We start from the raw sequence: 21,653 nt of genomic DNA, 5'->3' as shown, positions 1-21,653 counted from the left end.
AAATCCGGAAAGTACATAAATTTTTAAATTCTTTACATATCACTTTTCACGAAACAATTTCAATAACCGGTACATCGCAAGTGCCAACAATGCGTGTTATGAAACTAAAACTAAAAAACATTCTAACATAAACAATACGTAAAAATATTCAGAATTTTAAATTATGATTATTTTTACGATATCTCATCAGGAACATCAAGGAGATCCCATTCTGATATCACTCCTCTACTGAAATTGAGTGTTCTATGAGGTGTTACTGCGATTTGTATTCCACCTATTGTCGTTGCTCTCAGTAGTTTCTCAGAATGTTGCTGACACAGTGTTTCCACGAAGATATCACCAGAACACAATTTCTTAACAGTTTTGGGAGGGCCTGCCAGTCCTTCTAAACCTTTTTGAATAAAGAAGGGTGATATTTTCCCAATTGGCTTTTCACCTGTTGCATGAATGATCAAAAAGGTTGGTACATTTATGTTAGTACCCAATATCTTTTGTTTCTTGCTTCTGTTTCCATATGTTGTATTTATGATATCAGTACTTGGTGGGACTTTGTTAGGGTCCCTGAAACATTTGAGGATGAAGGATTCATACTCAAGGAGTTTTTAGTTCAGTGCCAGAGCTCTCCACCCGCCATGGACACCCACTACCTGGCAAGCAAAGACTGCACTCAGGAGTGGAACACCTGGACGCTATACCGGCACTACAGCAGGTCTAGGATCCTGACCCTGGACCATGGGGTGAGAGACTTACTGCAACACCTTTGACCCTTGCAGGCAAGTCCATTAGCCGAATTATCCTGGATGGGACATCCAGGACTGCTTGTCTTGTCGAAATAGGGGCCAAAGTACTGCAAGACTACCAAGATCCCCCTTTCCAGATGTCCACGGGTTGCACCGCACGGCAAACACGGTGGCAGGGCGTTGGATCCCAGTGATGGTGGTCTGGAAAAAAGGATAGTGAAAAAGACTCAGGAGAAGCAGGGCCAAGAATACAGGAAGTAAAGCAAAGAAAAAGAGGAAGAATGAAAAGGGCCAGTACCATCACTGGGAGGTCTACTCCACCACGAACAGGTGCCCCACATGGAGGGGGCTATCTAGTAAAGGTTGTACTCTTTGGGGAGAATATGCGACTGTTCTGAAGAATGCATATAGTTAAACACAATGAAAGAGGACAAAGAAAATTTAATTTCATATGTTTAAAGCTAATACTAAATGAATGTTGACCAGTTCAGCAGAAGAAGCTATGGATGAGATATGCTTGGGCTAGGAAAGGCTGAAGTTGGTGGGTGTAAGTCAGCTAAAGAAGTTCTCTTCTTTAGCTGACTCAAGCCCACCATCTTTTGTTCATGCTTGGTGATCTGGATATTATCAAAAGTAAAGGGTGGTGTGGTGAGATTTTTCTTGTAAAAATATCAGTACTGGTTTTAGGCAGCAAGAATGAAATTCACAGGTCCTCAGCTCCCACTGAAGAAAGAGAGTTTAAGGCAAGGTTATTGAAGATCTTGAAGCTTCAAATACTGTGCTCACAGGATCTGTCAAATGAAGAAGGGAACAGAATATAGTTATTAGCAAAGTTATGGAAAATTGCAGTATTTGTCAAAGCGATTCTCCATATTGTTTAACCTTGCTGCAATCTTTTGTATTCAGACAAACATCTGCTTTTTGCCAGGAATCTGATTTGATTTTTTACCCGGAGGTTCAAAACATTGTTCATGCAGAATATGAACAATTGCCCAAGTCCTGAAGTATTTTGTTAATTGTTATGAAGGTTTGTACTCTAAAGTTGACTCCTCCTTCTTGTGTTGCCTTGTTATAATCTCAATTCTACTTAGCTTGGATATTAAATCATACTTAGTCTAACGACAATAAATCTTTATCATCAAATTGCCATCACATTCATTTCATTCTTTCTGAAATAATGGAGAAATCGATTACAACTTCTATGAGTGAAACATATGTCAGACAGGAACTTAAAAGAATACACATGTAGAAATGAAAATTTATCATAAAGTCTAATTTTTGTGTGTTCAGCGTGTTACTCATATTATAATTAACTCAATTTCTATGATTCTCAGCTAATCAATGTTCACCAGAACGAAGTCTCCCACTACTGATTAACAGGAAATCTTTTTGCACATGTCCCTCATCCTTGGACAAATGTCAAATTAAAAATTCCAGTGGATACTTTTGGAAAAGCTATATTTTAAAATTAAAATATGTACTCACATTTTAATTAACTCAACTTCTATGCTATCAAGAAACTCTTCAATTAATAAATGATAAGAAATATGAACTCTACACTGTTGATCAATAGGGAATATTCTTGCATCATCCACCTCTGGACAAATGTGTCATGGAAATGTCAAATTGGTAACTTTTGACATATTTAAGGTGTGTGTGTATATTCAAGCTTGGAACATAGACTTGTTAATGAGCCTCAAATCTTATAGTCTGCATTTTGCATCTGACATGGAAATGTTTAAGTGGCCACTCTTAACATCACTTAGATGTGTAAATTAAAGATACCAAGAAATTACATACCGTATTTTTCAATAGATAACGTGCACATTATCTATACAAAAAAGTCTAAATTCGTTAAAAATGAACATGCGTGAAATACATTTGAAAGGTATGAGAGGTAAATCAAATGTAATAACAAAACTGAGGTAGAAGTATTACTTAATATTTATTGAACATCACACTATTCAAATCCAAAAAAAATTCTCCATCAGACTCAATATTGAAAGAATCAATTGCGTTAAAAATTTTGTTTGGTATTTCTTCAGCTTCATAATCATTGTCACCAGACGGCACTGCTTTCCCTTGTGCTTTAATGAAACCATTTCTAACACAGTTTTCACTTACAGCAGCCCAACTTTCTATCATTCACGTACCTTTATCTTTATATGATGTTCTTTTCATCTGCCCTGTTTTGTTATATTCATGGATGCCATTCATCATCCAGTCTTCCACTTAGCCTGCAAATTGTTTTTGAATGGTTTATTTACTGCAAGATCAAGGGATTGGAGTTTTTTTGTTAAACCACCTGGAATGATGGTCAATTTGGAATACTTACAATTGTTTTAACTTCTGCTGTCATGTGTGTGCCCTGCAAGAATCCAACAATAACAAAGATTTTGGGTTGAAAAATGCCATTTTTTTCTTTCATCACACAGTAGCCAACCAAAATTTCATAACTTCGGATTTTATCCAACCATTATCATTAACAGTAATAATACCTTTGGAATGGAATCACAACCTTTTGGAACAGTCTTTCTTTTGAAAATCACCATCGGTGGCAGTTTGGAACATCTGTAGTTATGCAGAGAATCACAATAAAGTTAGACCTTTTTGCCCAGTTGTAGCAACTGAAACCTCTTTTGCTCCCTTCAGATTCATCCTAGAACTAGACATGTCAAAACTTATGGGAACCTCATCCATATTCCCAACGTGACAAGCATCAACCTCACACAAGTTTTCTCTCAGAAACAAACAAAATTTAGCTACTTTCGCTTCCCAGTCGCACGGCAAATTTTGTCTAACACTAGTGGAGGAGCATGCACTTGAATTGTTTCTCTTCATAAATCCAAAAACCCAAGATGGGTAGGCCTTGAAATCCTTTATATTATCATTCTGTGCAATTCTTTTCGATTCCTGTTTCGATTCACAGACAGTAGATATTCTCATACCTTTAGCTCTTTCACTAACAACCCAATCAAACAGTTTTTTTTGTTTTTTTTTCTATGGTTGGCCACAAGCACCTTCTAAACCTCATAGCACATTTCCTCATATGTAAACATTTCAAAACTGTTTCAGCCATTCGCAAACACTGCTTTCTCCAATGCTGAACAAGCTACCAGCTTCACGATTCCCTTTTTACTTTGCTACTTCTACCACTTCACGCTTGAACTGTGCTGTGTAGGATTTTCTCCGAGAAGTATTTCTGTTTTCCATGGGTAATTCAGATCTAATAACAAAACATAAACAAATCATGATTTACTCTATGAAATATTTTAAGACAGGATGTACGGAATAATCGACCACGTCTACTAGCAACACACGTGCTTTTAAAGAATTCCTTCGTCCTCTGTATGTACTTCCTAACTCTACTGCTAGTTGGCACATGCATGTTATCAAAAGGAGTGATGAAAATGTTGGGGGTGCGCGTTATCTATCAAAAAATACGGTACATAGTTTAATCCATTATCCAAGTGTAAGCAAACAAGTTTTGCAAAGCACATCTCCTTGTGAACATGTATAATGCTATGCATTATGGGAGGGGTCACTACACAAACTGGTTTCGACCTTTATTGCGGTCTCATCAGTGGGAGCCAGACCCACAAGTGATACTAAGATTGAAGTAATGCAGAAGTCATATTTTTGGAACGAGTTTTACAAGAATGTTATAAGAGTTGCCCCAGTCCTGAAAATAGTTCAGGCGCAAACTTGTTTGCTTACACTTGGATAAAGGATTAAACCAAGTATATAATTTCTTGGTATCTTTAATTTATAGTATAAACAAGGGGAAAAATTTCCAACAACTCTTAGATGTGTGTGTGTGTGTTTAAGTTTGTATTCACAGCCATTACGTATAATGATAGGTGGCCCTGAAATCAAAAATTCTGCAATGGCTACAGAGATGCCATTAAGTCTTTTCTTTTACCAACTATCTTCCCTCTCTCTATATCAAGAATCATCTCCAAATGCAAATCCAATCCCCAGTTTTGCTGATTACAATACACAGTATTCCACTTTGTCATTTGACAAAAGTTGACTGCACAAATCAACACCTCTGGAATCTCCCACTTCTAGAAAGTTAAATATTGACTTCCCAACCATTTTTCAGTAGGTTCTGACAACTTTGTTAACTTCAATGTTTGAAAAATTCAACACTGCCTTATCTGTCAGAAAAATATCAGGATAACACATGATTTTTTCCTTTATTTTAAAAAAGGGAGAAAGAAAGGAGGGATAATTGTAATGTCTGCATCCATAAAATTAAGTTTTCTTTCTTTGCTCAGTACTTTAACTCTACAGAATCATGAATCTATCTTGCAATCTTGAAGTCAATCACTTTCCTTCATTCTCATCAACTTTCTGCCTAACTACATACGTTGGACAAACTTTTGTGTGTGGAATTACTGTATAAAAATAATAATATGTAAAAAAGTGCTTTGTCATTATTTTTTTCTTTTAAGCTGAGCAAATTGTCTGTCTTTCTCCAAATGAACGTGAGCAAACAGCACCACTGAGCTTTCTCACATCTCCTATCTGTCCACTCACATGAAACAAAGAATGGGCTGATTTCCATGAACTACGATTGGACATATTTGGTAGTAGTTTATATGCAGCTATTAACTACATTGAGGTATAAATATGTTTTGAGGATTGCATGTCATTGCCACATAGATAACTAATGCCTCTTGATGGATGGCTGATAACGATGACAATAATAATAAACATTACATTAAGATCAAAATACATTTTATAGTGCATGAGTGATAAAGCGCATTATTCTTGGGTGTGATAAGTTAAATAATATCTACTAGCATTTATCTTCTTGCATTTTGTTCAAGCATATAAAAGCCTACTGGTAATGTTATGATATAGGTATTATTAATTTGTTTCATTATGTTATGCACTTTCCTTGCACTTATAGCATTTTCCTTCTTCAGGAATAAAAGAATAAATATCTCAATGTTTCACTGAGATAAATTGCCTAATGAAGTGGAGAAGTTGTTTTATATATGTAATGTTCAGAGAAAATAAATAAATGAATCAAAAATATATGAATATTTTTGATTCATTTATTTAGGATAGGGTGCTTAAGGGTCAAAGCTGTATAACTGAGAGAAAAACTCCACATAGCCTTTAAAGGAATGGGAAAAACCAAGCAGGACTTCTGACCTAATGTCCAATCCTCACCTTCTCGTTGTGCACCCTGTTAGGTATCTACCTGGATAATGAACGAGCGAGGATGGGCTGACAATTTGGGATTTAGCAGACAAAACTGTATTCTTATTGGCTTACACCACAATACACCAACATGACAAATTTTTATGACAGCTGGAGCGTCGCCCGGTTAAACAAAGCCACTATTGTTTTCGCCAGAGAACCAGGATGAACAATTAGACGTTAGCTACTGGAACAAATCCTGAAACACGCCCCAACTCAACATTACCAGATTTCTAGATCGATACTATCTACATAGGAAGCCTGAATGGCAAGAAATGGAGGAACTGGATAAGTACCAGATCAACATAATAGTGGTGACTGAAACAAAAAAGACAAAAACTGGTGAGATCTTTCTGGACAATAAATACAAAAAGTTATATATTCAGGCAATGATAGCCAATTAAAAGAAGGAGTAGCCATAATATTCAACACTAAATAAGCAAATGTTGATTGGTAGAGTCTCTGTTACTAATGGCTCAGCAAAAAGTTAAGCAAGTCTGAGTGCTGTTAGTAGTTGGGATCAATCATTCAATGTTGTTAGCACACTCTTCCTCGATGAGGCTTTGGAATCCCTGGAGGTCTCAAATAATAATAACTTGTCTAATAATAAATACGAGGCTAATAATCTTGAATGGTAGGCAATATCAAGTAGAATGATGTGGGCAAATATCAGAATGGGGAACTGGACAATAACACTTATTGGTGCCTATGGTCGCACAGAAGGTTCTACTAAAGTAAAAGTGGAGGAATTTTTTGAGGCTTTAGAGAAAGCAACTGACACAATGAAAAATGAAAAGTTTGTCTTTTGGGTATCTAAATACCAGAGTAGGAAATGAATGTCAGATATACAAAAATATTTTGGGAAAATTTGGAGAAAAGAGCAAAGCTAATAATGACAAATACCTGTTGGATTTCTGCTCAGGACATGGACTGGTTATTACTAACACCATGTTCCAACATAAAAATGTGCACAAATTCACATGGAGAGAAGAGGCAAGGAATAAGAAAAATCTCATTAACTATGTTATTGTTGATAGTGATGATTCCTCCCTGGTGCAGGACACTAGAGTATACAGAGGATTTGAAATTGGAAGTGATCACCATTTAGTCCTGAGCATGATGAAATTGAATTTTCTATTGAAAAGAAGAATATGTAAGAAAGTTTCAAAGTGAATAAAAGTTGAGCAAGCTCTCAGATGTGAACTATAGACTAAAACACACAAACATTATTCAAGAAAAAAATGAAAGAGTTTGAGAACAGGAACCAAACCTTGGAGAGTCAGTGGCAAATCCTGAAGAAAACATTGATTAATTCAGCCAGAGAGGCATGTGGTCAAGTTTTCTGCAAGGATAGAAAAATCAGAACCCCATGGTGGACAAGGAAGTTAAAGCTGTGAAGGAAAAGAAGAAAGCATATCAAACGTTCCTGATAAATAAGTCAGCTTGTGCTCTTAGAGAATACAGAGAATGTAAGAAAGCTAAACACCACGTAACAGTGTTTAGCTTTCTTACATTTGTCTCATGGGAAGACTTTGGTAAGAACAAAGAATATAAATATCAAGGTGGCAAAATATTCTGGACGATATTGAAAAAAGCTCAGAAATGGAGGAAAGAGTGCTGTAAAAGAAATTAAAAGATGACAAAGGTGACATGAAAACTGGTGAAAAAGATATCCTTGAAGTATGAAGTAATTACTTTGAAAAATTGCTAAATGAAACAAGCAGTGATAACATAGTGGTAAAAAACACTCAACAGGCATGCAGTAAGAAATACATATCCATACTTTAAGTAGAAAAAGCCATCAAAAGCCTGAAATATGGAAAGGCAGCAGGAGTAGATGATATTCGACCAGAAATGCTCAAGTAGGGAGGTATAAAAGTGGTACAGAGGCTGCACTGCATAGTTCAGAAAGCCTGAACAGAGGGACGAATTCCAGATGATAGGAGTAGAGCTCTCAAAGTACCCATATATAAAAAGTAAAATAAAATAATGTGAGATTTACAGAGGCATTTCCCTACTTGAGTGTTCCTGGTAAGATTCATGCAAGTATACTTGAGAAATGGTTGAGAAGAATTGTGGAAGAAAAGCTTGGTGAAGAACAAGCTGGATTCAGGCCAAATACTGGCTGTCGGGATCAGATTTTCATTTTATGACAAATAGTTGAGAAATCATGGGAATATAACAAAGATCTGTATTTAAGTTCTGTAGATCTGGAAAAGGCACATGACAAGGTGCCAAGAGAGAGAGAGAGAGAGAGAGAGAAGCTATTCAAAACGCTATAGAATGGTGTCAATGGGGCATTATTTCAAGCAATACTTAGTCTTAATTTGAGTTGTAAGTCAGCATTTAGAATTCAAGGAAGACAGGTAGATGGTTTGATGTTAAAATTTGTTGTCAGACAAAGATGTACATTATCTATATGTATCATATTATGAAGGAAAGTAGCATTAAACCTGATGGATGTTAATCTCAGCTCTTTACTTTATGCAGATGATGTTATACTTTAAATCCAGTGCAAGTCTTCAAGATTCTCTGACTAAACTGTTGAAATAAATTTGGTATGAAAATTAGCAATAGCAAGACTAAGACAATGAAAATAGGCAGAAACATTGAAAATATCAACTACATTGTGAATGGAGAACCTATAGAACAAGATTTCAGCTACTTAGGCACAATTTTTAGTGAAGACAGTAAATTAAACATGGAAGTAGACAACAGAATCAACAAAGGTGATGTGGTAGGAAGTCAACTGAATAAATTTATATGGAATAAGAGAAAAATTAGCCAAAACACTAAATTAGCTGTATACAAAAGTGTTCAAACCAATTTTAACTTATGGATCTGATAGAAATAAAACACTTGACCAAAGAGTAGAGACCGCAGATATGAGCGTCCTGAGAAAGATTAGGGGTATGAACAGATGGCATCAATGGCAATAACATATTAAAAAACGAGGATATTAGGAAAGAACTTGAGATTGTTAGCATCCAGGAATGTGTTAGCAGAGCTAATCTCAGGTGGTATGGTCATTTAAACAGAATGGGAAAGGAAAGATTAGCAAAACAAGTGTTCTCTGCCAGGTTGACAGGAAAAAGACCCAGAGGAAGACCAAGATATAGGTGGATTGTAAAATAAAAAGTGTCGTAGAAGACGGAAATATAAGATGGTAATGTTGAAGTCTTGACAGGTAACAGATTCATTTGGAGGAAAAATTGTAGATAGGAAGTTTTTCATGTAGTACTATCAATATCCTGTAACACCCCTTTAGGGTAAACATCAGGAATTTGATGATGATTTAGGCTATAAGCTAATTCTGGGGAACGTGTATTCCTATACTTCAGCAGAGTGCTAAAAGTTTCTGCCTCCTACTTTTATTCATACACACACACACACACTATTTCTTTAAAATAATGTATTGTAAAGCAATAATAATAAACAAATTCTTCAATATGATTCCTTTAATTGAATATATTCAAGAAGACATAACAATTTAATAATGAAATAGAATACATACAACTTTTTTGTGTAAGTGCCATCAGATAGTCTCACAGAAATATTTGGCAAATCTCTCCAGTCAGAACCTGGTGTAAGGGGAATATATTTCATACGTGCTTCTACCAAGGCACTCATTTCTTTGCAAACATGATCTCTGAGCACTGGTTGGTACTGTTTACCCCTTACCTAGGAAAAAAAACCCATTTAACTTATATGAAATGAATTAAAGTGCAATAAAAAATGGTTAAATAAATCAAGAAGGAAATCTGTTTAACATGTTTGCAATGGGCATGAGAATTTGGCTTGTGATTTCTGTTTGCATAATTGTCTCCAATCGAAAATAAAACTAAGCAGAGGAGGCAGAGTATGTTTGTTTCACGATATATTAAAAACCAGTAATTAAGGACAACTCTATATTTGGGTGATATATATTATATATATTAGCAGGCCTGGTTGGCCGAGTGATTAGCCATTCTCCAGCCAAAAGGCTGAAGGTTCGAATCCCACCGTGGGCATGGATGCTGGTGATTGTCTGTGAAAATAGTGGTGGTGGTCGGCAGTAGATGGCGCTGGTGTAGATAAAGGTAGTTGCGGTTAGTGGAGTGGCGCAGACGGAGAGTTGTAGAGCAGGTGCCCTCGCTCGATGAGTCTTTGGAGTCCCTGGAAGTGTTATGTAATAATAATAATAACATTTATTTAATTAATTAATTTTTTTAAACCATATTCAAATTTCTACAACTGCTGCAATGATTCGTGTCAAAGTTTCTGGAACAGAAAAATATGCAAATAAATAATTTACTGATTACCATTAATTATTTACAAGCTAATGTTCTGCTAGCATTATCAGAGGCTCTTTGACAATACATACTCAGTTAAGACGAAACAAAATGACCTGGATAACAAGTATAGTTATATGCATAGAGGGTGACAATAGTGCTCTTTGTGGTTATTCTCATTATTAATGATGATGGATAGATAAGGCTGTGCCCCAAAATTTACACAAGGTCATACCATCAATTCTGCTACAGTTACACAGTTCTGTAGAACTCATGTTGCTTCCATGAACAGTCTTTTCAGATTTAAACTGGGATTTGTTAAGCAGTTTGGTTTTTTTCTGTCTGATATTTTTTCTCCAATGCATGATGTGAGATTCGGTTTTTTTAGTTATCCATTCTGGATGTCTTTTTATATTCTTTTTTCTGACTAAGGTAGTAGTAGTCTGTCCAGAATACAGAGCTCAACATCGGCATGGGAATTTTGTAGACATTTAGGCAACTGGGAAGGAGAGAAGGTCTGGTAATTCTTGATTTGTCTCAGGAAGTTAGATACTTTATTTCAAGATCTATATACTGTTTGGATTCTGTGTTGTTTCAGGAGGGAGTCCAGTTTATCTGTTGTACCTTTGATGTAAGATAAAGACATGATGTATTTATCATCAGGTTTAGAGGATTTGCTGTTCTTTTTAACAAGCTTGGAGAAGTTTTTTGTTGTGTCCAATTTCTTGGAATGGTGTTACTAGAGAATATTAGATTCTCATTTGCCAGGTGTATTGTAAAAGTGCTTCTAATAATGATAGCTTGAACTAGTGAAACACTGGCTTGAAAATTAGTCTGTAAATTATTTATCTGCACTCCAATGTCTATGTAGTTTACTGTTCCATCAGGATATATTTAAATTACTAAACAATGCAAGAATTATACACAAACCTATATGGAAGAGGCAAGAACCAGGTGTAAATAAATGGAACACTTAAGAAGGGAAAGAACAAACATGAACAGAAACACGTTTATTCACTCGAGATAAATGAATTACTAGTAATTTACACTGTGGTATTTATGTATGTCAACCAAATTGCGGTGAGGAGGAAAGAATTACACTTCATCCTTCAGTTTTGAAAATGAGGGGGGGGGGAGGTAGAAGTAATGACAATTATATAATATTTTGAAATACTTATTTACTGACTGACATGCTCGATTTATTATATTGGCACACCTATAAAATAGTTCTATTAAATACTATTTTCAAATATAAAATTCTTTCTAAAGAAAATAAAAACAATGTATGTCATACTACATTAAAGCAAAAAACTTCATTATAATATTATCTAAACATTTGCAGTCCTCATCAAAGTTGTATTTTATGGATAATAAATTTGAAATTTTCGATGCTTTCAACTGACTCTTTTCTGTAGAACATAATATTTTTAACTGAGGAAGTAAACCAAGTGGCTGGCAGAGTAGTAGTAGCATTGAATACTTCTCCCATTGCCCTTGCCTATAGGAGTTAGCTGTCCTTAGTAATTCATGTCTGAGTACACTTCATTTCATCAGCATGCTGTCTTTAAAACAAAATATTACTTACATTGCACTGGGAAAAAAGAAGATAGCATTAAAACAAAAAGACAAATGCTAAACTGGATGGGATGCTGGGATATGGAATATATGGTCACCCTGATGATATTAGAATATATTTGTATTAAAACTCAGATATCCCACAAATTAAAAAAGTAATAATAATAAAAGAAAAAAAAAATAGTTTATAGTAGAATGGAATTATTTCATTAAGTTTCTTTTTGTATGTTCTCAGGAGCAAGATGTTTTGACATCTAATTTTTATTTTTGGCTACTGAAGTGTTGCTTAAGATATAAAATATAATATAAATTTATTTAAATTAGCCATTAGAACTTGATTTTTTTTTTTTTTTTTTTTTTTTTGTATGAGATGTCAAGTTTTGCAACGTTGGTGCTGTTTATATCACTTATGAGAGAATTGAAAGTCACCACTGTATTATTTGAAATAATGAAATTATATAAATTCTACTTGTTTTACATTGAAATTAAAATTAACGAACCTTCTTGACCGTGAAATAAAACCTTATTACTGTTTCAAGCAAAATACTGTTACCAGTAATAGTGGGACACAATATTAACTACAGCATATTTCCAAGCATGCACAGTGCGTCAAGAATGCTAATGGGCATAGCTGAGGTTTTTACAAACAAACAGGAAAGACATCTCTTCTTACAAATGGATCTGTTAATGCTATTGAGACTCCTGTCCAAAATCTTCCCTCCAGACTTCAGAAGCAAGAAACCCAGCAGGAAAAGAATTGTGGAATGTATTTTAATACAGGAAGATTGAGAAAAAATTAAAAAATAAGTTTGAAATTTGAAGCTGTTGATATGGTTTTAGTTATTTCTTCAATGAAGTATGCTGATACTTTCATACAGAAAGTGAATTCATTCTGAAGTGAGTGAAAAAAATTGTTGATATGAATTTAATAATTTATTGAATGGAGCCTGAGAGCCACCACAGCTCATCAGGTTTGATGATGATGCCCTTCAGCTGGAAAGACCTGAGTTTGAATCCTGTCTAGGATGCGAAGAACCTTTATCAGGGCTTTTCAAGTGAAGGTGAGTTAGCCAGTCTCATACAGAGGTGGCAGGGTTTTCCTCCCAGAAAAAAGAGTTTTTCAGATCACAAACAGACTAGAGGACCATATGCAATTTAAATACAGAATATACTATATGCATAGCATAGGGCTAACCACCTTATTCTAGAACAGTGGTTCTTAACTTTTTCCAAGTCACGGAACACTTCTGATTATAAGAAAAAATTGGGAAACACCAAAAGCATTAGACCCTAATGATTAGGATCATAAAACTAACAATAAAAATATGCATCAACTTGCCTTTTATAAAAATTTAACTTATTTTAATGCGATACTTCAGCTTGTCGGCTTTTGCAGATTTTAGCAATATCAGGTCTAATATGTGATATAGCTACCCTCATCTCTTTGTCTATGTTAGTAAGTCTTTCATGATTTTTAGTTTTTACATTGGTTAATATTGAGAAACTGAACTCACACGAATATGATGTTTAAAACTGTAACAAAATTTTCAGTGCCCTTGTGGAGAGAGATGGGTATTCAGTTTGGACAAAAAACCAAAATTCCTCAAGAGTTATTTCAGAGAATTTAATTTTTAGAGTATGATCTGTTGACAAGGTAACTAATTGTTCTTCTTGTAACGAAAATTCACAACTTGATGTATTAACTGTGCCAAATGGATTTCATCCAATTGTGTGTATTTAAGGAAGGAAAGTAACTTGAAATCTTTTCTTCCAATATTGTCAAATGTTCTGTTATAATAAAAATAATTCCCTTGACATTTTTATTATAGAGCGAAGGAAATATATCTACTGTATTTTTTTCTGATATGCGGTTTTTCCAAAGAGCTACCTTTTTTTGAAAAGCTGACAATTTGTCAGTGGATGTCAAAATATTTTCATTTTTTCCTTGGATACTTGTATTAACGCTATTTAAGTAATTAAAAATATCGGCTAAATAGGCCATTTTAGCACACCAAATATCATTTTGAAGACATTTTACAAAAGCATCTGTACCTTCATTTTGAAAAAAGCCAATAATTCATTCTTAAGTTCTAAAATTCAGAATAGCACTTTACTCCTGGATAACCATCTTATTTCAGTGTGCAAAAGCAAAGATTCATACTTGGCTTCCATAGATATGCAAAATTTTTTTAAAAAGCGTGCTTTTAAAGGTGTTGACTCGATGTAATTTACCATATTTACAACTCGGTCTAGTACAGGTCTTAATATTGCCGGTAATGTTTTTGAAACTAGAGATTCTAAGTGCAAAAAACAATGCATAGATATAATATTTGGGTTCATTTTCTTTGTAAGGGTAACAAATCCTTTAATAGATCCCAACATTGATGAAGAACCATCCATACAAATTCCTAAACATAGCTCCCATGAAATTTAAAAATTTTCTAAATATAGTAAAAAACGTAATAGAGTCAAAAATATCTTGTCCTGTTGTACGTTTGGCAAGTTCTCTGCAGCACAGAAATTGATTCACTATTTCGTTTTCATTGATGAAACGAACGAATCCTAGTATATGAGCTTTACCGCTAATGTCAGTGGACTCGTCAATTTGTAAAGCAAAATGTTGTTTGGAAAGTTTATTTGTAACTGATATCATCTGACATATCTTTAATTTTATTTTTTGTCGTGTCGTCCGAATGAGGAATTTTAATAATTTCCTTTTTTGCTTCGTCGCCAAACATAATGTTTACTATTTCACAATATGCTGGTAAAATAAGAGACTCTGCTATAGTATGTGGTTTTAATTTTACAACAATTAATTCAGCTACCTTATATGATGTAAGTTGTGCCTTATCGGATATTTTAACAGTCTTTTCAAAATATTTTACTTGTTTAACTTGCATGTCCGACAATTTCTTGAAATAATCTTTAGTTTTTGAAGCAAGATTGGCGTGCTTCGTAGTAAAGTGATGTTTCAACTTAGCAGGAACTATTGTGCTATTGGATAGTATTCCCCCCCCGCATACACTGAGGAATGGGACATTCTTCCTCACTGGTCCATGTAAAACCGCAACTTAAATATTCGTCAGAATATTGTCTATTAATTTTTTTTATTTTACTACGTATAATGCTGTCTTCTGTATGAGTCGTATTTGCAGCGACATCATTACTACTACTTCTTCCACTTATACTTATTCCCATCATTAATATTTGTCCCAGAATCATGTTTTCGTTTAATAATAAATTTATCCATTGTGTACTACTACGATGTTAGACAACCCACAAACCAAATACACATTAAAAATGGACTGCGTGCTATTACGATGTTACACAACACACAAACCAAACACATATCACTGAAAAGAGATGCTCCTTCCCGCCCTTCCTGCAAACACATGACCTATAAGCGATATTCTATTGGTTTAGAAGTCAACGTGCATAGCAGTCTTCAGCTGTTAGGATCAGAGTGGCTAATTACACTCAGAATTGTGTCATGTGACATCTTTCACTGTGGAACACTTGTAACCAGTTCGCGAAACCACTGTTCTAGAATCATTGTTATGAAATTCAGGGATATCTTGGACAGTTAAGGGTGCTCAAAGGGCTTTAAGAACCACAGAAGAACTGAATGGAGCTTCCTAAGACAAGACATATAGAAAATGAGTTAAGTTATTGAATTGTGTTGGATAAAGATAAGCTGTTTGTCGGATCAATAATGAAGCAGCAATGAAAGAGCTTGAAGAATGTGTGTGTGTGAAATTTTGTTGCAAACTTGGTAAAAATTTTACAGAGACATTTCAATTGCTTAACCAAGCATACAGGGAGGACTGTATGAGTCAAACACGCTGCTATGAGTGGTTGAAGCATTTTAAAAAGGGCAGAACATCAGTCAGTGAAGATCCCAGGCCTGGACAACCTTCCATATCAACAGATGATGAGAGAGTTCGTACTGTGATTTGGGGAAATCATTGTTTACATGTCCGAGAAGTTGCAGATGAAGTGGGCATCAGCAAGATGTTGCTATCAAATTTTGACTGAAAAACTTCAGATGCATCACATATTGCAAAACATCAGGCATCTGTCCCACCCACCCCATTCTCTGGACTTAGCCCCAGCAGACTTTTTCCTGTTTCCCAAACTTAAAACGACGTCATTTCCAAAGGAGATTCAGGAAAATGTGATAAGAGAACTGTACACATCATAGAAAGCGTGTTTCCAGGAAGCATTCCAACAATGGAAGAAACGCTGGGGACAGTGCATCATCAGTAGAGGGGACTACCTTTAAGAGAAACTGTTCTTAAAATGTTGTAAAATGAGCAATAAGTTCTTTATAGCAAAAGTTCAGTCTTTTTTTGAACATGCCTTGTATAAGTTTTCTTCACACTGTCTATGATTTGGAATATAGGAAGAATTGGACTGGCTTATGTTAGCATTATATAGGAAGCAGTTTTTGTGTTAGTCTTTCTCCTGTGTGAGTTCAAGAGAATAAAAGTTCTGTAAGGGGAAAGAGACTGAAATTCATGAAGTTTTATCCATAAAGGATAACAACTAATAATTAATTTATGATGATAAATGAAAGAAAGCTATGCAGATGAGGTGCCTTTGTGTCTTTCATGTTGTTTAAAGTAGTAATTTAAAGAAATACTGGCACTTACATAGTTAAGTTATGGTGATTTCATATTATCATTAAGAGAGACCTTCAGGGAGTCAGGAACTCATCGAGGGAGGGCATACTATTCACACCAGCTGTCATAACTGTTCTGGAATTCATTCACACTACTTGCACACATAGCATCCAATGCAATCCATTCCAATCACACACTACTCTATGAGAGAAAAATCTAGCCCTAATCCCTTCTTGACAGTATTCATTCTCAACTTCCATGAATGCTCTTGCATCCTTTCCTTTCCATCCTCCATAAAATGAAAAATTCCATCTACTGAAATTTTGTATATCCCTTTCAGAATTTTGTAAGTCTCAATCATATCATCCCCTCTTTCTCCTGTCTGCAGCTTACAAAATCTCAACCTGTCTTCATAATCTGTATTTCACAATCCTGATATCATTTTTGACTCACCTTTGCACTCTTTCCATCATATCAGAATCACCACAAAAACCAGAAGACCAGCCCTGCACGTAATAGTCCAAGTGAGGTCTTATCAAGGTCTTGTTAAGAGGTTAAATGACTTCCTTATCCTGACATGTCAAGATTCGTTTCAGCGTTGCCATTATTCTCTGAGTTGTATTTACAATTTTTTAATATGATCCTTCAACTTCTTGTTTACTAAAACTCCAAGATCCATAGCCTCATCAGTTTCTTGAAGCATATAATATGACACTGGATATCCAATCACACCAAAGTGCATGACCAAAGTGCAGCAGCTGCAAGAGGAATTTCCAATGGTCATGATCCTCCACTGCCAAGCTCAGCTGTTCTGGTGGGACTCCCAAACGTGTCCACCCAAGGTTTTTTCTGGATATAATCTATCCATGTGGAAGTCCTTGGCCTTCCACGTGGCCTCCTACCTTCTGGCTTGGCAAAGAGGGCCTGCTGGGGGGGGCTTTCTTGTGGCATTCTGTCCAAGTGCCCATACCAATGTAACTGTGATCTCTCAATGCGAGAAGCATCGGTTGAGTATTGAGGGTTTCCCGAATTGCAGAGCTTCTGACGCTGTCAAGTCTTGTCAGCCCCTCGAAGGAACCTCGTTTCAGCCACTTGGATTCGTGTCCGCATTCTTTTGGTCATTACCCAACTTTCATGACCATAAGTGAGGATGGGGATATAGACTGTATTGAATACAGCCAGCTTTGCCTTCTAGCTCAACTCCCGCTTCAATACTACCGAACGGCCAAGCTCCCGCAATATTGAGCTTGCTGAGCCAATCCGAGTATCTAGCTCTTCGTCCTACTTTCCATTACTTGTGAATATGGACCCAAGGTATTTAAACTTCTCCACCTGTCTCAGTGGGACTCCACTCACATATAGAGTGCACTGGGATGGTTGTCTTGAGACCACAAATGTTTCAGTTTTGGCCACACTGATCTTCATTCCAGCTTCTGCTGGAGGTCATCTGTGAAAGAGCAAAGAAGGACTAGGTCACCTGCAAAAAAGCAATGTCCAATGCTACATCTTCCAATTCTGACACACTCACTGCCTCGGCTGTGCCTATCAATCCAGTCCATAAATATTATGAAAAAAGATGGGTGATAGAACACACCCTTGGCAGAGGCCAACGGAGACCGTCAAAGGTTCAGACTTTATGCTATTTACCCTGTTAAGATCAATAATAACTGCAAATACTGTATCATCTCCTCTGATCAGGGGAGTTAAAGAAGAGAAGTCAGGTTCTGTTGTGAACCAAGTTTCCAAGGAAGGTGACTCTCAATGTCTAGAGAATCAGACTGCAGAAAATGAAGATTTACAGCCATGTCAGCATGGTTATCAGAATTTGGAGAGTGCTAAAGACAAAAATTACATGTGGCAATGTGTGGTAATGGAAATTTTATTACCCAATAAAAATATTACTCACCATCCTTTGAAAATGAGATATAGGTTCTCCTGTATAAGTAATTTCTTCTGATTTAGCACCATTGCGAATTTCTGGTAAATCTGACATGGAATCTCTCACTGTAATAGTACGATATGGAGCAGAGTTTGTCCACTGGATATTTGACTCAAACTAAAAAATAAGAAAAAATTATAATAATAAAACAAAATTTTCTTTTTCTCACAGCCTAAACATTTCTGATAGCAGAAATAGAATTACTGAAGAACACACAAATCAGTCTGTCAATGATAATGAAAACAGTAAAACTGTTGATAACTTTCATTCTGACTTCCAGCATCAAATGAATAAAAAAATGAACTGAATTTTCTCAGATGTCTCATTTATTTAAGGTTGCTCTACTTTCAACATTATGAAACATGTTTTATACATATAACACCAATTATTCCCTAATACTCACAGTGCTTGTTTTTTTATTATTATTATATTATAATTAGCTGGACTGGAACTAAACAAGAATTTAAGTCCAATCCAGAATGTGTAATTAAAAATAAATAAACAAAGAACTCATGCCCATCATAATGAGGAATTGTAAGATTTTCTTTATTTGGTCAAAGTTCTATTGTATGGTTTTGTGGATGAAAAACAGAGGAATCAAATACCTTTTTATCACCAATGACAACTGACAGCTGGCATGCACGGGGAGCAAATACATGAATAGGCTCTGGATAATATGGCAACTTTTCTCCAGGGGCTGCAGCTAGTATTATAGCTCTGAAAGAAGAAATAATATAATAAACACAGCAGCTCTGTGCGTGACTATTATTGTTTAATGTTTGTTGTGTGATGATGTAAAATTGTTAGCATAACATAATACAGTCAGTCCTTGATTTATAACCGTTTGTTAGTACTAATGAAGGCATCCTGCATACACTAAAAACAGTAACACATTCACACTGTATTTAGTGATACAAAAAAAAAACTTCTACTGTAGTTTGTCTGGCTTGCAGCTAGAATGTTGCTTGGGTTGGTGCAGTACGATGTTCATTTGGTGTGTGTGTGTGGGGGGGGGGATGTTTTTCAGTACAGAAGGTAACTTTCATTCCAATAGTGCGATGCCAATATATACAGATGCCGTTTGTTATTAGTTAGCTTAAATACAGTTTATATACCAACTAGATATGAATTTCCCTTAATAATTAATGATTTCTAATCTTTCCTGAAACAGAATTTTCCCCTGTCAATATAGTTCTGGTTTTGATGGAAGCACATTTCACAATCTGTGGCATGCCCACTCCCCGGTCAAGTAATTTTCTACTATGGTTCTTTTACTGCTTGTTTCATTTAGTCTTTCAAAGTAATTACTCCCTACATCTAAGATATCCTTATCTTCAGATTATAAATTAAAGATGCCAAGAAATTATATTCTTGGTTTAATCCCTTGTCAAGTGTAAGCAAACAAAGTTTGCGCCTGAAGCATCTTCAGGACTGAGGCAACTCGTAGTAAATGTGGACCAAGCTCTCATCACTCCTTATCTCAGTATCTCCCATAATGCAAAGTACATCTCCTTGCGGACTTGTATACTGCTTTGCATTAAGGGAAGGGCCACTACCCAGACTGGTTTTGACCTTTATTGAGGTCTCGTCAACAGGAGCCATACCCAGAAGTGGTGATACTAAGGCAGAAGCAATGGAGAGGTCATATTTACTTATAAGAGTTGCCAAAAGGTGTTCCACCTTATTATTAATTTACTCTGCATTTAGAGAAAGATGTTGGAAGTTTATTTTTCACTTGGTTAGACTATAATAAATTCAGTTTAATCCTTTACCCTGTAAACAAACAAAGGTTGCGCCTGAAGTATCTTCAGGACTGAGGCAACCCGTAGTAAAGATGGACCATATATAAGTAAACATGACCTCTCCATTGCTTCTGCCTTAGTATCACCACTTCTGGGTCTGGCTCCCACTAATGAGACCTCAATAAAAGTGGAAACCGGTCTGGGTAGTGGCCCTTCCATTAATGCAAAGCATTATACATGTCTGCAAGGAGATGTGCTTTGCATTATGGGAGATACTGAGACAAGGAGTGATGAGAGCTTGGTCCACCTTTACTACGCGTTGCCTCAGTCCTGAAGATACTTCAGGCGTAAACTTTGTTTGCTTACACTTGGGAAAAGGATTAAACTAAATTTATTATAGTCTAACCAAGTGGAAAATAAACTTTCAAGAAGTTTGCTTAAATTTTTAAGGTTTAATGTTTATTATTTTATCCAAGTATATGCAAACAAAGTTTGCGTGTGAAATATCAGATACTACACACATAAACTTTGTTTGCTTACACTTGGATAAAGGATTAAACCAAGAATATAATTTCTTGGCATCTATTTATAGTACAACCAAGTTTAAAAACTTTCATCCTTATCTTCAATTTTCATGTTACCTTTATCATCTTTGATTCCTTTTTGATTCCTCTTTTCTACATTTCTAAGCTTTTCAATAGCTTCCAGAACATTTTGCTAATTTCCTGATACTGATCTATATTCTTACCAAGTTTTCCCATGACTTTTATTCAGCTTCTTTTACACACAGTTTAGCTCTCTTACATTTTTCTCTTGATTCTTAAGGACATCTGCCAAATAATTTGCTAGGAACTTCCAGCATGCTTTTTCTTTTTCAGGACTGTTTCTTAAATGTCTCGTGTCCACTACAGTATTCTTATTTTTCTATTCCTGCAGACAACTTTCCCACATACTTCCCTAGTTGAGTTTTTTTTTTTTTTCAATCTGTTTCATTTTTTCTTCAATAACATTTGTATAGCTGCCTCTGCAGTTTACCTGTAAAAAATGCTCAACTTTAATTCGTTTAAAACTTTCTTACAAACTGTTATTTTCAATGTGATATACATTTTTATCTTATTTAGAACTATGTGATGGTCACTTTCAATTTCGAATCTTCTGCACACTCTCATATTCTGAACCAGCATAAAGATTTCACTATCAAAAATAGCAGCATCAATGAAGCTTTTATTTCTCATGTTATCTCTCCACATGAATTTGTGCACATCTTCATACTGGAATACGGTGTTGGTAATGTCTAGTCCAGCATTTCTCAAAGTGTGGTATATGTACCACTTTGAGGGGATACATGAAAGGTCTTAGGGGTATGTGGTAATTTTCGGCTATGCATCATTAATGCATAGAATCATTATTAAAACAATAATTAATTTAAATGTATATATTTCTTAATAAATTATATATATTGAGGGGAGAAAAATATATTAAATTATATTATTTATGAATTCACCTACTCAAATTGCGAGTTACTATCATCCCAACATTCACATCAGGGC

At 35.4% G+C, this 21,653-nt stretch overlaps 1 protein-coding gene across 2 annotated transcripts in view; it reads right to left on the bottom strand.

Moving 5' to 3' along the window:
• The window catches only part of LOC150110586 (DNA (cytosine-5)-methyltransferase PliMCI-like), a 678,915-nt gene that overhangs the window by 83,093 nt on the left and 574,169 nt on the right, over positions 1-21,653 (bottom strand). For both annotated transcript variants that reach the window (XM_090399829.1, XM_090399828.1), the window contains exons 30-32: positions 18,967-19,078; positions 18,329-18,478; positions 9,469-9,635 (exon numbers count right to left, since the gene is read on the bottom strand). In XM_090399829.1, coding sequence (XP_090255955.1) covers positions 9,469-9,635; positions 18,329-18,478; positions 18,967-19,078 — 429 coding nt within the window. The remainder of the gene's footprint in view (positions 1-9,468; positions 9,636-18,328; positions 18,479-18,966; positions 19,079-21,653) is intronic.

Source organism: Typopeltis vanoorti, chromosome 1 (genome assembly GCF_054136105.1).
Source record: "Typopeltis vanoorti isolate ZY-2024b chromosome 1, IOZ_Tvanoo_1.0, whole genome shotgun sequence".
NCBI lineage: Eukaryota > Metazoa > Arthropoda > Arachnida > Uropygi > Thelyphonidae > Typopeltis > Typopeltis vanoorti.
The sequence above is the reverse complement of the archived record's forward strand: the minus strand, read 5'-3'. Positions and strand labels throughout refer to the sequence as shown.